The sequence below is a fragment of the Heterodontus francisci genome, chromosome 11, assembly GCF_036365525.1.
Source record: "Heterodontus francisci isolate sHetFra1 chromosome 11, sHetFra1.hap1, whole genome shotgun sequence".
NCBI lineage: Eukaryota > Metazoa > Chordata > Chondrichthyes > Heterodontiformes > Heterodontidae > Heterodontus > Heterodontus francisci.
Window position 1 is genome coordinate 33,499,134 of NC_090381.1, and position 15,403 is coordinate 33,514,536.

A 15,403-nucleotide genomic window follows, 5' to 3' on the forward strand; every position below is an offset into this window, starting at 1 on the left:
GATGGAACAGTGTAGAGAGACCTTTACTCTGTATCTAATCTGTACTGTACCTCAGCCAAGAGTGTTTGATGTGACAATGTGGAGGGAGAGTTTCTCTTGATCTAAACCATGATGTACCTGCCTGGGCATGTTTATGGGAACTTTACTCTGTAGCTACCACATTCTCTCTCTGACCTAGAGATTTTTGATTAAGCAGGAATGTTGATTAGTTTGTCAGTCCCCCATATTCTCCCCTCAATCCCCTCTAAAACAAGACCCAGAAATTTACCTTGTTTAATATGATGTCAAAATAGGCTGTGTTCCAGTAAAGGTCCTCACCATCCTGGATCTGCAGAAGCATCTTCATATAACTGTCAATGCGCTGACGATAGGTGGGTAGGAGGTGGGTCACGTGTATCTGTAGGTATTTCTCGGGATTATCAGCGAACTCTTCCACCTTCTTGTATATTGTTTGGAAGTCAAACTGGGGCTGAAAATCCTCGTGGAAAAGGTTGATCTCGTGCATGAAGTAGTTGGGGAGATTCCTGAGGGTCAGACACCGGAGCAGCACCACTAATATCCGATAAACAGATGACTCCAGGTCAATCCAGTCTTCTGAAGCTGGAAAAAACTTCATGGCCCAGAGTAACACCATCTGGACAAATCAAAAATACAGCAGGTAATTGTAAAAATTTACTTAGGATTGTTGTTTTTCCCTAAGCCCAAAATAGGGCATTGTCAGGCATGGGACTTAAATAGCTTTACAAAAATTGTGCAAGCTCAGCTATTACATTTTTTTTGACTCATGCTTGGGATGTGGGCATCGCTGGCAAGGCCAACATTTATTACCCATCTCTAATTGCTCTTGTAAAGGTGGTGGTGAGCTGCCTTCTTGAATCCCTGCAGTCTATGTGGTGAAGGTACTTCCACAGTGCTGCTAGGTGGGGAGTTCCAGGATTTTGACCCAGGGGCAATGAAGACACAGTGATATATATCCAAGTCAGGATGGTGTGTAACATGGAGGGGAACTGGTAGGTGATATTATTCCGATGCGCCTGTTGCCCTTTCCTCGAAGAAGATTTGGCAAGTTGCTGCAGTGCATCTCTTTCTTTCTCTCTCTCCTTCGTTTAGATGGTCCACATTTAGACGCAGGACCAACAGCAAGTGGGATTGGCAGCTTTTCTCATTGGTGGTGCTGGTGGATAACTGGTGAACATTGACTATGCAATTCATCTCACTAGGCCTTTCCAACAATGGGTACAGGCTTACCCACTGAGACTATAACTTGTGGTGCCTGACTGGCTATAGAACCAACATGTTCTGGCCCATTTGGTACTCTGGGTCATTACACTCTTTCTGGGAACCCTGTGAACCTTCTGAATTCTCTAGTGCTTGCTCAGTTAACAGTCTGTATACATACTCAGGCTATCCATCAAGTCGATCACATTTCTGTCCTTGTTAGTTGGTTGTCCCTGACCATGCCTCTCTGATTAGTATTAGCTGGCTACACACTCTGTATAGTAATTCAAATGGTTAGAACCCTGTATATTCTTGGGACATCACCCTGAGTAAATATAGTAACATTGGATTCCAGCACTTGAGGCTCTGTTTAGAGTGTGCATGCGTTATCTGAGTCAGGATCCTGTTAAACTCCTCTCCCAGCCTGCTCATCTGAGGATAGAATGGAATGGTTCAAAGTTATTTCATCTGGCACTGTTGTCATAATTGAGTGACTGACTGAGACATGAATTTAGCTGATCAGACGATTATAAAGGGAGGAAGGGATTATTAAAAATTCAGTTGCGTCCTCAAACCTCCAAGGTCAGAATTCTGCCAGTCTTCTCACTGGGATCCAGTGATGCAGGAATAGCAGAGTGCAGTTACAGGGTTTGGTGGGAAATAACAATGTGAGGTAGGTGATGCAGCCTAAGGATTTACACTGTAAGTGGGGGAAGTAGAGAATGCAGCAATGCAAGCTGAGAGAAGCTGTACACCGACAGCCTGAGTTCCACATCCTCCAAATAAAATGAAATATATGCAACACATTCAGATCTCCAAGCAACCAATCACAATACAGTCCCCTTAATGGCTAAGATATGCCCATCCAAAGGAATGGCAGATCACCCAAATTATACATGAACAAACTCCTATGAAACATTTGGGATTAAAGATGCAATTCTGTATTTTGTCCACATTTGATTTAAGCCTTGAATGATTATGGCACTCCCTCTTTAAAAGATCCCATATGCACGTAAAATGCTCTTATAAAATTTGTTCACTCACCTTAAGCTGGTTAAATGTGAGGCCTCGCTTGTGTTCCTCAGGAAGCCAGTGGTCAGTTTTAATCCTGTCCAGTAGGCACAGGCTGTCCAGATGATAGCCCCCATCAACATCCGCTTTCTCGAGTAATTTCCACATTGGGCGTTCAAAACAAAATCTGGATTTGGAACAAACAACATGGATCATCTTCAGGGAAGCAGCCTAATTTTTCTTAAGTAGACATGAGATAGGAAGTGTCCTAGGTCGTAGAGTTTGACATAAATGACTACTGGTGTTCCCCAAGTACCCAGGTAGTGCACTCTGTGATAGTGGTGGAAGTTGTAATGGTTATGGAGATGATGATGGGAGACCTGTCATGAAGTGGTCACTGAGTCTACCGTAATATTCAGTAGAAAGTTGTCTATAATCTGTAAAAATGTGATCAGGATCAGATCTTTTAGGTCATTTGAGAATAGTGTGTTGGCAGACTCTTATTGTCAGGGTACCCCAATTTGGCTTTATGGTGCTTCAGCCTGTAAGGTACTTTTGCAAGATGCTACAATCTGTATTGTGACTGGATACTTCGGCTCACCATCGCAGTGAACACCAAAACTACTGCTCATCTTGATGATAGATCCCAAAACTGATACCATGGTAATGGATCATCAGCCAACATTGATTCGGCTGACCACCAGGTCTCTTCTGAGATTATCCTAAATTTAGCATTTTGTCTGTTTCTAGGGTAACCATGCCAAGACATCCAACCTGGATCCTCGCCAGTAAAGGAGACTTCACAATCTGGATTAGAATCATCAAATCATAGAAATGTACAGCACAGAAGGAGGCCATACGGCCTGTCATGTCAGTACCGTACCCCGCTTTGTGCCCATAACTCCCTAAATTCCTCATCCTCAAGTACCTCTCCAACTCCCTTTTAAAATGATGTAAGGAATCAGTTTGCACTACCTCTTCAGATAGAGCATTCAAGATCCTGACAACTCTCTGAATGAAAATGTTCTCTCCATCTCCCCTTGAGATCTTTTGTCCAATGATTCTGGACATCTCACAAATTGTTAATTTAATCCTAACAATATAATTAATAAAGACTTTAAACAGTGTGTTCCTTATATAGATGCAACTAACCAAAGGGTATAAACTGTTCAAAACTGAATTTCCTGTTTGTGAAGTCAAACACAAGGTCAAAGGCCGAGTTTTCCCAGAGATGACAGGGGACAGGACAAAATACATTATGCTTTCACTATTGAAGCCATTGATTTACGTCATCTCATCTCTGGCACCTCACTTCAAATTAAAATTGTGTTGAGGAGCCTGAATTGGTGGAATTGAACTATAAGCACTAATCTAGTTTCAGAGCTTTATTTGCATCATGGCGGCAAAGGAAGGAAGAACTTGTATGTTCGCGGAAACAGGGTCAGAATCACAGAATTTGATCCCCTAAAACATAGTCAAAAATCAAAATCCTAATTAATGAAACTCAACGTGACATATCATTCACTGGAGCCCAATTATAATAAGGAAAGAAGCCACATTTACCTCCATTGGTAGTAAGTTCCATTTCTGATGTCAATGTTCTCAGGTAATGCCTGCTTAGTTGTCTCTGGAAAGACCTTCTCATTCTGATTTCCATTCCCAAGAAACTTCTCTGTGGCTCTCCTAACCACTGGAACGATGTTAACTCGTAAGGGTCTTGTAATATTTCTTAGAACCAGTGTTATCCGAGGACCATCAAAATTTAACAAAGAAGCATTCACATCTCCTGTGGGAACAAGATAGGTACCTTAGAGATTACATTAAACCCAAGCAAGGTATTTTATTAAACTTGTTAACACTTTCTTGAAGTAGAGTCACTGTAACAAAGACCCTTCACATCAAGCAGCATCTTCATTAGGATCGCCTATTTCTGGATACAAGTGTTAGAGGTTAATCACAGACACATATCCCTCTACATTCACATTTACAACAACCTACATCAGGAGCATAATCAAACAAAATTTGAGCCGAGCCAAAAAGGAGATATTAGGAGATATCAGTAAAGGTGAACAAAGCAACTGGATGCACTTTAAAGAGTGGCTTAATGGAGGAGGGAGAGATAGAGAGGCAGAGAGGTACCTAACTCCTGAGAATAAGCTGATCTATGACCCTTTCCCACTTCCAGTTACCTGACCACTGAGAATGAGTCAGTCTGTAACACTTTTCCACACATAGTTACCTGGCCAGAAAATAGAAATTCTAAAGTACACAATTTAACCCTGGCCAACTGATTGGCATTGGATCGACAGGCAGTTGCATTGGCTAGAGCGACTTACTCCACTCCCCACCCCACAAACCGATTTCAATGCCTTCCCATGGGTTGCAATTTTAACCTGCTCCTTCGAGTAGGCAAGAGGGACAGCTGCCAAGAAGGCAGCAGAGTCATAATATAGAGGATTGAGGAGTGATCTAATTGAGGTATTAAAAATGTTAGCAGGATTTGATTGGATAGATACAGAGAAACTATATCCTCTTTTTGGGGAATCAAGACTGAGCGGACATAATCTTAAAATTAGAGCTCAGTCATTCAAGAGTGAAATCAGGAAGCACTTTTTCAGGCAAAGGGCTGTTGAAATCTGGAATTCTCTTTCCCAAAAAGCTGTGGATGACAGTTGGAGCTTTCAGGCCTGAGATGGATAGATTGTTGTTGGGTAAGGATATCTCTTGGGTAAGGATATCGAATGGTTACAGCACAGAGGAGGTCATTTGGCCCATCGAACCCATATCAGCTCTCTGAAAGAGCAATTCAGCTAGTTCCACTCCCCTGCCCTTTCCCTGCAGCTCTGCAAATTCTTTCCCTTCAGGTGCTTATCCAATTCCCTTTTGAAAGCCACGATTGAATCTGCCTCCATCACATTCTCAGGCAGTGCCTTTTAGATCCTAACCACTCTCTGCATGAAAAGGTTTTACCTCGTGTTGCCTTTGGTTCTTTTTGCCAATCACTTCAGATCTGTGTCTTCCGGTTCTCGATCCTTCTGTAAATGGGAACAGTTTCTCTCTATGTTCTCTGTCTGAATGCTCATGATTTTGAACACCTCTATGAAATCCCCTCTCAACCTTCGCTTTTCTAAGTAGAACAACCCCAGCTTCTCCAAACTATCCACGTAACTGAAGTCCCTTATCCCTGGAAACATTTTGTCAATCTTTTCTGCACCCTCTCTAAAGCCTTTACATCCTTCCTAAAGTGTGGTGCCAGAATTGGACACAATATTCCAGCTGAGGCATAACCTGTGTTGTACAAAGGTTCATCATAACTTCCTTGCTTTTGTACTCTATGCCTATATTTATAAAACCCATGATCCCATATGCCTTTTTAACCGATTTCTCAACCTTCCCTGACACCTTCAATGATTTGTGCATATATACCCCCAGATTTCTATTCCTGCACCCACTTTAGAATTGCGTCCTTTAGATTATATTGCCTTTCCTCATTTTTCATACCAAATGTATCATGTCGCACTTCTCTGCATTAAATTTCATCTGCCGCATGTCCACACATTCCACCAGCCTGTCTATGTCCTCTTGAAGTCTATCAATTATCCACAGTTCATTATACTTCCAAGTTTTGCGTCATCTGCAAATTTTGAGATAATGCCCTGTACACCCTGATCTAGGTCATTAACATAGATCAAGAAAAACAGTGATCCTAGCACCGACACCCGGGGCACACTACTGTACAACTTCCTACAGTCTTAAAAACAACCGTTCATTGCTACTCACTATATCAAGGGATATGGAGCAAAGATGGGTAAATGGGGCTGAATTACTGGTCAGCCATGATCTAAATGAATGACAGAATAGACTCAGGGGCTGAATGGCCTACTTCTATTCCTAATGTTCCTATATTCCTTCTTTAACTAAGCAAATTGGGTTTCAATGACATCATCGAGCCCACAAATGAAATTTTAATCCAAAGCATGTGGGTGGGAAGAGAACGTGGGAGAAGAAAATGGCCAGAAAAATGAGTTAATTTTATTTTTTGTTGTTTCGTTGTAGGCTCGGGTGAGCAAGAGTGTTCCTCCGGGCCACATAGTTAAATCAGGGGCCTCCACTGCCCTTCTTCTTCCAACCACAATACACTCCCAATTGCCCTCCCCTCCACACACCTGATTGCCGTGACAGTTCCTTTAGGACCCCACCAGTGCTCCTGTCACCCGAAATCTGCTTGCCACCGGGTTCATACAGGTGACAAATGGAGCCTATGAGGGGGAATGGATGGTTTTCCATCCATACCTACCCGCACAACTTCTGCCGAGAGTTAAAATCAACCCTCAAGGCTTTGGAAACACAGAAGGAGTCCACACAAAACAAACCAGCACACTTCACATGCCAACATTGCTCACTGATTGCACAGAACAGTACAAGTTTGGAAGAAGCTTGGAGCCACCCCAGCAACAACAAGAATGACAATTTATATTTATATAGCACCTTTAAAGTAATAAAATATCCCAAGGTGCTTCACAGGAGTGTTATAAAGCAAAATTACACACTGAGCCCCATGAGGTAATATTAGGGCAGATGGCCAAAAGTTCGGTCAAAGAGGTAGGTTTTAAGGAGCATCATACAGGCTGAAAGAGAGAATTTGAGAGGTTTAGGGAGGAAATCCCAGTGCTTAGGGCCTTGGCAGCTGAAGGCACGGCCACCAATGGTGGAGCAATTAAAATGGGGCATGTTCAAGAGGCAATTATAGGTTTACCATCTTCGTTGCTGAAAATCACAACAACAACTTGTACTTGTATAGCACAATTAACATCATAAATCGTTCCAAGACACATCACAGGAGCATTATAAAGCAAAGTGTGACATCGAGCCACGTAAGATAATATTAGGACCAAAAGCTTGGTCAAAGTGGTAGGTTTTAATGACCATCAGAAAGGAGGAAAGAGAGATAGAGAGGCGGAGAGATTTAGGGAGTGAATTCCAGAACTTAGGACCAAGGCAGTTGAAGGCATGGCCACCAATGGTGGAGCAATTAAAATCAGGGATGGTCAAGAGGCTGGAATTAGAGAAGCGCAGATATCTCAGAGCGTAGTGGGACTGGAGGAGATTCCAGAAATAAGGAGAGGCGAGACCATGAAGGGATTTGAAAACAAGGATAAGAATTTTAAAATTGAGGCATTGCTTGACTGAGTGCTAATGTAAGCCAATGAGCACAGGGTCGATAGGTGAATGGGGCTTGATACAAGTAAGGACATGGGCAGCAGAGTTTTGGATGACTTCAAGTTTACAGAGGGTAGAATATGGAAGGCCAGACAGGAGTGCATTGGAAGTCTAGAGATTGTCACAAGAGTTTTGTTTTGTTTGTTGAAAACTAAGAATTCTGTGTGTTTTTGAAACCTGGGCGAAAGGATTTTCTGTGAACACTGAATGCTGACACTTGATGTTTGAAGTGTACAGACTGCAAGACCTGTTTCCAAGCAACCAGGAAGATTTATGGCTGTCTTGTGACTTGACTGTTGAAAGTTTTAGTTTCATTTTAAGATTAAAAGAGACCAGTGAACTCTACAAGGTGCAGGCTTTGAAATCTTTGCTTTGCCTGGCCTGGAAAGAAAGGAAGACCAGAAAGTGTTACCACTGTCTGTAAAAGAAGCCTTGCATCTCTTAGAAAGAAATTCTACACTTAAGGTGTGGTTTTGACCTGCTTAAAGAGAGGGAAAGACCCAGGAAAAGAGGGGTTGCTATACTCTGTGGAGAAGCACTGCTTTGGAGAGAGGAAGTCTTGTGTTTCGGAAGTCACAGATTACAATTGCCTCCGGTCTCTGAAGAATCCCTGCCTCAAGACCGATTCATGTTTCCTGCTGCAGATGAATTGCCTTGAACACCTACCCATTACAGACTACCTACTCAATCTCGCCTGGAGAGATTTCGAGTGACATCCGACTATTCGACTCTGGGACACCTCACCAATCCAGAAATATTCTACCAGACCATGACAACCAATCATTTTATTATTCCTAAGAAACAGTTGTAATTCCAAACATCCTTTTAAAACTGTTAACTGTTGGTTTTTGAATGTATGTGTGTGTGCGCATGAGGGTTAGGAAGAATAAGAAGTTATAAAATCTTTTCATATATATTGGTTTACGATTATTGTTTAAGATTTAGTTTATTAATAAATAGTTAATTTTGTTGTTATTTAAAGAAACTTGGTTTGGTGTGCTTTATTCTGGGGAATAAATAAAGTGTTTAATTTGGCTATTTTTTGGTAGGTGAGAATCTTTACTAATATGCTGTGACCTGTGGAGTAGTGGGATTGAATTAACAGTGCATTACTCCCGCCTTGGTCATAACAAGATAACAACGGCATGGATGAGAGTTTCAGCGGCAGATGAGCTGAGGCAGGAGCAAAGTCAGGTGATGTTATGGAGGTGGAAATTGGTGGTCTTAGTGATGGCATGGATATGTGGTCGGAAGCTCATCTCGCAGTCAAATATGTCACCAAGATTGTGAACAGTTTGGTTTAGCCTCAGACATTTGCCAGGGAATGGCCCTAATACATGTTGAAATTATGTTGTCCCCAAGCAGCAATACAGGACTCTTGTGCCTCTCAACACAAAATTTAAGGCAGGCACAACAATAACATTCCCAATCTTCCGCTCCCGGTGTGCTCCACCTGCTCTGGTAGTGCAATTTCAGGACCTAGATTCCAGACCTGGTATAATTCTCTCTATTTGAGGTGGGGTCTTGGGGTGGTGCGGGTGTGTTGGTATTTACAAACAAGTTACTACCACACTGACTCACTTCCAAGTCAACACCCGAAACACAGCATAATTCCTGTGCTTGAAATCTGGTTCTTTTGACTGAAAGGAGGAGACTTTCAATTCCTGTGTTTTGTCAGAATGAAAAGAAGGGAGACTATCGTATAATTAAAGCACAACTCAGATTCCTCTCCTTCATCACAGTTAGTCACAATCCGAAACTGGGATAGTCGTCAGAAGCTGAATTAGTCATGGGAAGAATTAATCAGTCTCAAACTGAATTATGAAATAAAAACAAAAAATGCTGGAAATGCTCAACAGGTCAGGTCACATTTGTGGAGAGAGCGAGAGACAGAATTAAGAAGACACTAGATATGAACAGTTTTTAAGCAAGTGTAGAGCCAGGGAACAGTGGTGGTGGGGGCAGGGAAAGAGCAAAAAGCAAAGGTCAGTGAGAGGGTGGATGGTAAGAGGTTAAATGACAAAATGGGTGATAATGGAACAAACATGGAAGCAAAACATGGGCCCAGAGGAGTTGTAAAAGGTTGCAGAACGTCTTCAGGAATATGTGAGCAGATGTTAAAACCGAAAGTTGTGAAGGCTGTAAAGTGCCTGGTAGTTAGTGCTGTTCCTCAAACTTACATTGAGCTTCATTATTCAAATTGAATTATTCAGCTTTGTATGGTCATTGAACGACATGCAAATGAGCTGTTCTCCAATTGGTTGAAAGCAATTCAGTTTTTTGAGTTATTTGTTTTAGGTGTGATGTACACTCCAGTCAGGTGAGAGCTGAGCTATCAGAATGTTAAACAAAACATAACTCTCAACTCCTAGTGCTGTGACATCAGCTTCCGGCAGCTAAACCAGTTTTACAAAGTTTCACTGTAAATTGTCCTGCTGAACCAGTTTGGGCAATCCAATGAAGAGGAAACTAAATAGTAACTTTGGGGGTCGGGGAAGTGGTTTAGGTAGCTGCTACCAGGGCAGAGAATTTTCCTTCAACAAGTTTTTTTTCAAATTACTTCAAAATTATCAAACAAAATTGAAACAAATCAACACATCAACCAAGTGGATCAGTTTGGAGATCACTGTGTTCATGAATTATGACATCACAGAACTTATAACACAAACTTATATTCAGTCCCTTGTGCCAGCTGCCTTCTATAATCATATTTCCCCACAGTGGCGCAGTGGTTAGCACTGCAGCCTCACAGCTCCAGCAACCTGGGTTCAATTCTGGGTACTGCTTGTGTGGAGTTTGCAAGTTCTCCCTGTATCTGTGTGGGTTTCCTCCCACATGCCAAAGACTTGCAGGTTGATAGGTAAATTGGCCATTATAAATTGTCCCTAGTATAGGTAGGTGGTAGGGAAATATAGTGACAGGTGGGGATGTGGTAGGAATATGGAATTAGTGTAGGATTAGTATAAATGGGTGGTTGATGGTCAGCACAGACTCGGTGGGCCGAAGGGCCTGTTTCAGTGCTGTATCTCTAACTAACTATATCTTTTTAAAATTCCCTCTTTGCAAATACTGGCCCAATTCCCTTTTCAATGATGTTATAACCTTTGCCTCAGATACCCACTTCTTATAAAGCATTCTGCATTCTGATAAAGCACTGTGTGAAAAATTTCTTTCAACTTTTCTCTTCATTCTTTTGATAATAATGCTAAAGCTATGCCTGCTTAATATTCACTTGCCAACCAATGGAAGCAATCTTTAATAAAAACAAAAACTGCTGGAAATACTCAGCAATCTTTACCTATTTGCCGATCAATGGAAGAATTCTATTTACCCTCTTAAAATTTTTTCATCGTTTTGAAAACCTCTATTAGATATCTTTAATTTTTTCTGTTCTGGTGAAAAAGCCCAGTTCTTTTAGTTTTACTTGATAACTATAATTTTTCATTCCTGCTAACACTATGATACAGCTTTTCTGTTATATGGTCATAGCAACCATGCAAATATGATTGACCTGATTGAGCAGTGACTGTATTCCAAAACCAATAAATGCATGTTGCTTTTATTTTCAGAGGTAAGTTGAAAAGACATCTCACATGAAGCTTGACCAACACTGGCTCCCAATCAGCAATGCTGCGATTTAAAAATCCTCAGCCTTGTTTTCAAATCTCTCCACGGTCTCGTCCCTCCCTATCTCTGTACCCTCCTCCAGCCCCACCACCCCCAAGATCTCTGCTCCTCCAATTCTGGGCTCTTGCACATTGCTGATTTTATTAACTCCACCACTGGCGGCCGTGCCCTTCAGCTGTTTAGATCCGAAGGTCTGGAATTCGCTCCTTAAACCTCTCTGCCTCCCTACCTCTCTACTCTTTTAAGGCACTGCTTAAAACCTACCTCTTTGATTAAGTTATTGGTCACCTGCCTAATATACCTTTATGTGGCTTGGTATCTAATTTGGTTGATAACGCTCCTGTGAAGTGTTCAGGGATGTTTTAATATGCTAAAGATGCTACATAAATGCAAGTTGTTATTGTTACCAAAATTCACTTGTATGGCATAAGATTAAAGCAGCATGAATAGTAAATTGATTGATGGAGAGGGAAAAAAATGGGTGTTGTTCAGATTCGAGAGGTGTTGGAAGTAATGTGCCCTAGAGGTTAATGCTGGGTTAAATTACACTTGAGCATAAGAAGCACATTATCAAAATTTGTGACAGCATAAAAGTACATTTGGCAAACAGTGAGGAAGACCTAGACAGATTATTGGAAGGGGCATGTATTTTCTGTGGAATAACAAGCAATGAGAGTATACAAAGAACAAAGGGATCTAGGGTTTCAAATACATAATTTTCTTAAAGTGTGAGTACAGGTTAATAAAGTATTAGAGGCCTGTAGCATTTGGAGTTTTATAAGTAGGGGTATAGAGCACAAAGGAAAGACAAACGTTAACTCTGCTTCTCTCTCCACAGATGCTGCTAGACCTACTGAGTATTTCCAGCACTTTCTGTTTTTATTTCAGATTTCCAGCATCTGCAGTATTTTGCTTTTATAGTATAAGGCAATGGTTTGATCATAATTAGTGTACTGAGTACTCCATTATGATAAAGATATTAATGTCATAGAGAGTGTACAGAGTAAATTCACCAGAATGGCCAAAGATGGTAAATTATAGTGGCAAGGAGAGACTTGAGATACTGGCATTAGAGCACAAATGACTAAGAGGAGATTTAGTAGATATTTTTTCAATTATAAATGGTTTTCATTGGGTGAATTAGAGTTGGTGGTAAGGAGTTGTCAATTTAAAATTGTTACTGAGGGTGAGGAGAGGACAGGAGAAGATTTTTTACTCATTGGGTTGCTCAAGCACGGGATGATTTAGCATATGGAGTTTTTGAGGCAGATACAGTTTAAGAGAATATTGGAGCAGAGGAAAGTACAGGGCTACAGGAACAGTACAGGGCAGTGGGATTAGTTCTGGATCGCTATACTGAAGAGACAGCGCTGACAGGATGGGCCTACTGGTTCTCAAACCAGCCTGGATCTATTTAAATGGCAATCCCTTCTTAATGCCCTATTAGAAAAATAGACTAATTTTTGTTTGTTCATGGGATGTGGGTGTCATTGGCAAGGGCATTTATTGCCTATCCCTAATTGCCCTTGAGAAGGTGTTGGTGAGACACCTTTTTGAATCACTACATTCCGTGTGGTCAAGGTACACCCACAATGCTGCTAGGTAGGGAGTTCAAGAGTTGAAGATTAATGCCTCTCAAAGCAGAGGGCCAACTGCATTTAGGCATTCCTAAAGTAGTAATTATCAGGTACATTGAGAAGGCTGTGGTGTAACAAGCAGTATTTAGTTCCTATTTACCCTTGTAACTGCTGACAGCCACAGCTGTGGTTTGGTTTCCAGAGCAAATAAGAGAAGAAATAAGGAGCAACCCTTACAGGAACTCAATGTAGATTTTGTAAAGGTGAGTTAACGGAAGATACCCTGCAGTTATGTAGCTTAATTGCATCAAGGCAGAGGCGTTACAGTTTCAGAGAATAGAATCATAGAACGTTTAAGGCACAGAAAGAGGCCACAGCCCATCGTGTCATGTATTGGTCTGTATGAATAATAACGAATAGAAGTGAAGGTGGAACACCTAAGATCAACTAACTTTCAACATACTTGAAATCAGGCTGTGGAGAAGGATAACACAAATGAAATAAAGGAAAGACAGAGGACAATAAATGGTTCTCTGTTATACAAGATACCTACACACTTAGGGGGTTCATCATAAATACATCAGCATTTCATAATTCATTGGGAGGCATGCATTACTCTTTATATACAAGACCTGACCCAGAGTGGATCAGTGCTCTATATTACACTGATAGTATTCATTACCCTCTATATACAATATCTGACCCTTGGGAGTTCAGCGCTCTGTATTACATTAAAGTGTCCATTACCCCCCACACACATGATCTGACCCTGGGTAATTCAGTGCCCTGTATTACACTGGCCATTACCCCATATATTACCTGACTCCTGGGAGTTCAGCGCTCTGTATTACATTAAAGTGTCCATTACCCCCCACACACATGATCTGACCCTGGGTAATTCAGTGCCCTGTATTACACTGGCCATTACCCCATATATTACCTGACTCCTGGGAGTTCAGCGCTCTGTATTACATTAAAGTGTCCATTACCCCCCACACACATGATCTGACCCTGGGTAATTCAGTGCCCTGTATTACACTGGCCATTACCCCATATATTACCTGACTCCTGGGTAGTTCAGTGTTCTGTATTACAATGGTGGTGCCCATTGCCCCTTTATATATAACTATCTGACCTCTAGGTGGATCAGTGGTCTGTATTACGCTGAATCCTGGGTCCTTACTCATTGGTATGGCTCTGTGTTACTCCGGGCTATGTATTCACCCATTGAGTTTATAGTGTTACTGCCAAGTATTTACTTAAAGAGGGTGAGACAGGCTGTAACACCTGCTGCTTACCTGGGTTAATAAAGAAGTTCACCTCACAGTAAACAATGGCTCCTTTGAGAAGCTCCTTCAGAACATTTATAACTCTGCCAGGGACAAGGTGCCCACTGCACTGGGATGACTCAGGAAGTGGGTGGAATATGTCACTTTCAGACCATCTGCTTCCACCTTCCTTAGGAACGGCCAAGTAAACTGTCCCCTTTCTTGGAGGGGTTTGATGATAGATTCCATCCACAGTATAGGGGGTGTCACAGCTCTCTTCAGTCCTCAAGGACAAATCATTGAACCACAGAGGCACCTCCATGTCCAACTCGTCAAACTCTGTCCTGAGAATATAGTCAAAGCAGGCATGCTCCCTAGAATAGTCCACCTGGAACCTGTAGTCCTGCTGCTGGACCCTGTCAAGAATCGTGAAGAGAATGTCTTCACATTTCTGTATTTCAATGATCTTCATGTCCTGGTGGGCTTTTATCCCTGACAAATATCTCTGGTACCAGCCCACTCTGTCCCTGTTTGACAACCACATGCTGACAGTGCTCTTAAGAATTCCTGCAGTCTTGTGCCTCTTGCTGACTGTGTGAGTGTGTAAAGTGAAACATGAAGGCTTTCTTATAGCTCTGGGAGGGGTTTGGGAGTGTCACAGCTCAACTAGAATACTGTAATACCTGTAAATGAGGTCCAGTCAATTTATCAGAGAAGAGCAGGAGTTGATTGATGGAAAAAAGAAACAAGAAGGAGATGCAACCAGCGGAAGGAAAACACTGACCTTTCACCTCTGAAAGAGGCCAGACTAATGGGATTAAAGTCTCTTTTGTGTGTCTCTTGTAATGAGGGAAGGGACCAGACGTTGAGCAGATAACAAGAGCTTTAAACCTTTGATTAGTGGGTTCAAGTTTGCAGCACCACTAAATGGACACTGATTGGCACTGTCGGAATGAGTGGTGGAAGCAGATTCAATCGCAATTTTCAAAAGGGGATTGGATAAATACTTGAAAAATAAATTTTGCTGGCCTATGGAGAAACAGCAGGGGAATGGGATAATTGGGTAGCTCTTTTAAAGAGCTGGCATGGACATGATGGGCCAAATGGCCTCCATCTGTGCTGTAGCATTCTCTGATTGTCAGGCTGTAGGACGGCCGGGCTGGGAAACGGAAAATGTTCACCTATAAAGGGCTTAGCTGAATTTCAGGTTAAGGTATATTGGGAGAAGAATAGGGGGAGTTTTATCACAGAACCAAGGCCTGATATCTCTCAGACTCCCACCAACCCCTGCAAAAAAAAAAGAATAAGTAAGTGCACAGATGCAGAGCTGGTTCAGCTGTGCACTCTGGTACAATCTGAACATGTAAATCTGATGTTTCCTGGAATGAACCCAAATGCAACTGGAATTAAATAAAAGTATTTTTTCCAAAATTTAAAGAACACTCACTTCACGTGCATGAAATTCCACCAGGCCCTAGTGAT

At 41.8% G+C, this 15,403-nt stretch overlaps 1 protein-coding gene across 2 annotated transcripts in view; it reads right to left on the reverse strand.

Annotated features, from left to right (window-relative positions):
- Positions 1–14,507, reverse strand: part of LOC137375188 (protein mab-21-like 4) — a 49,918-nt gene extending 35,411 nt beyond the window's left edge. For both annotated transcript variants that reach the window (XM_068041960.1, XM_068041959.1), the window contains exons 1-4: positions 13,952–14,507; positions 3,793–4,015; positions 2,263–2,416; positions 269–634 (exon numbers count right to left, since the gene is read on the reverse strand). In XM_068041960.1, coding sequence (XP_067898061.1) covers positions 269–634; positions 2,263–2,416; positions 3,793–4,015; positions 13,952–14,465 — 1,257 coding nt within the window. In that variant the 5' untranslated portion in view covers positions 14,466–14,507. The remainder of the gene's footprint in view (positions 1–268; positions 635–2,262; positions 2,417–3,792; positions 4,016–13,951) is intronic.
- Positions 14,508–15,403: the final 896 nt, after the last annotated feature.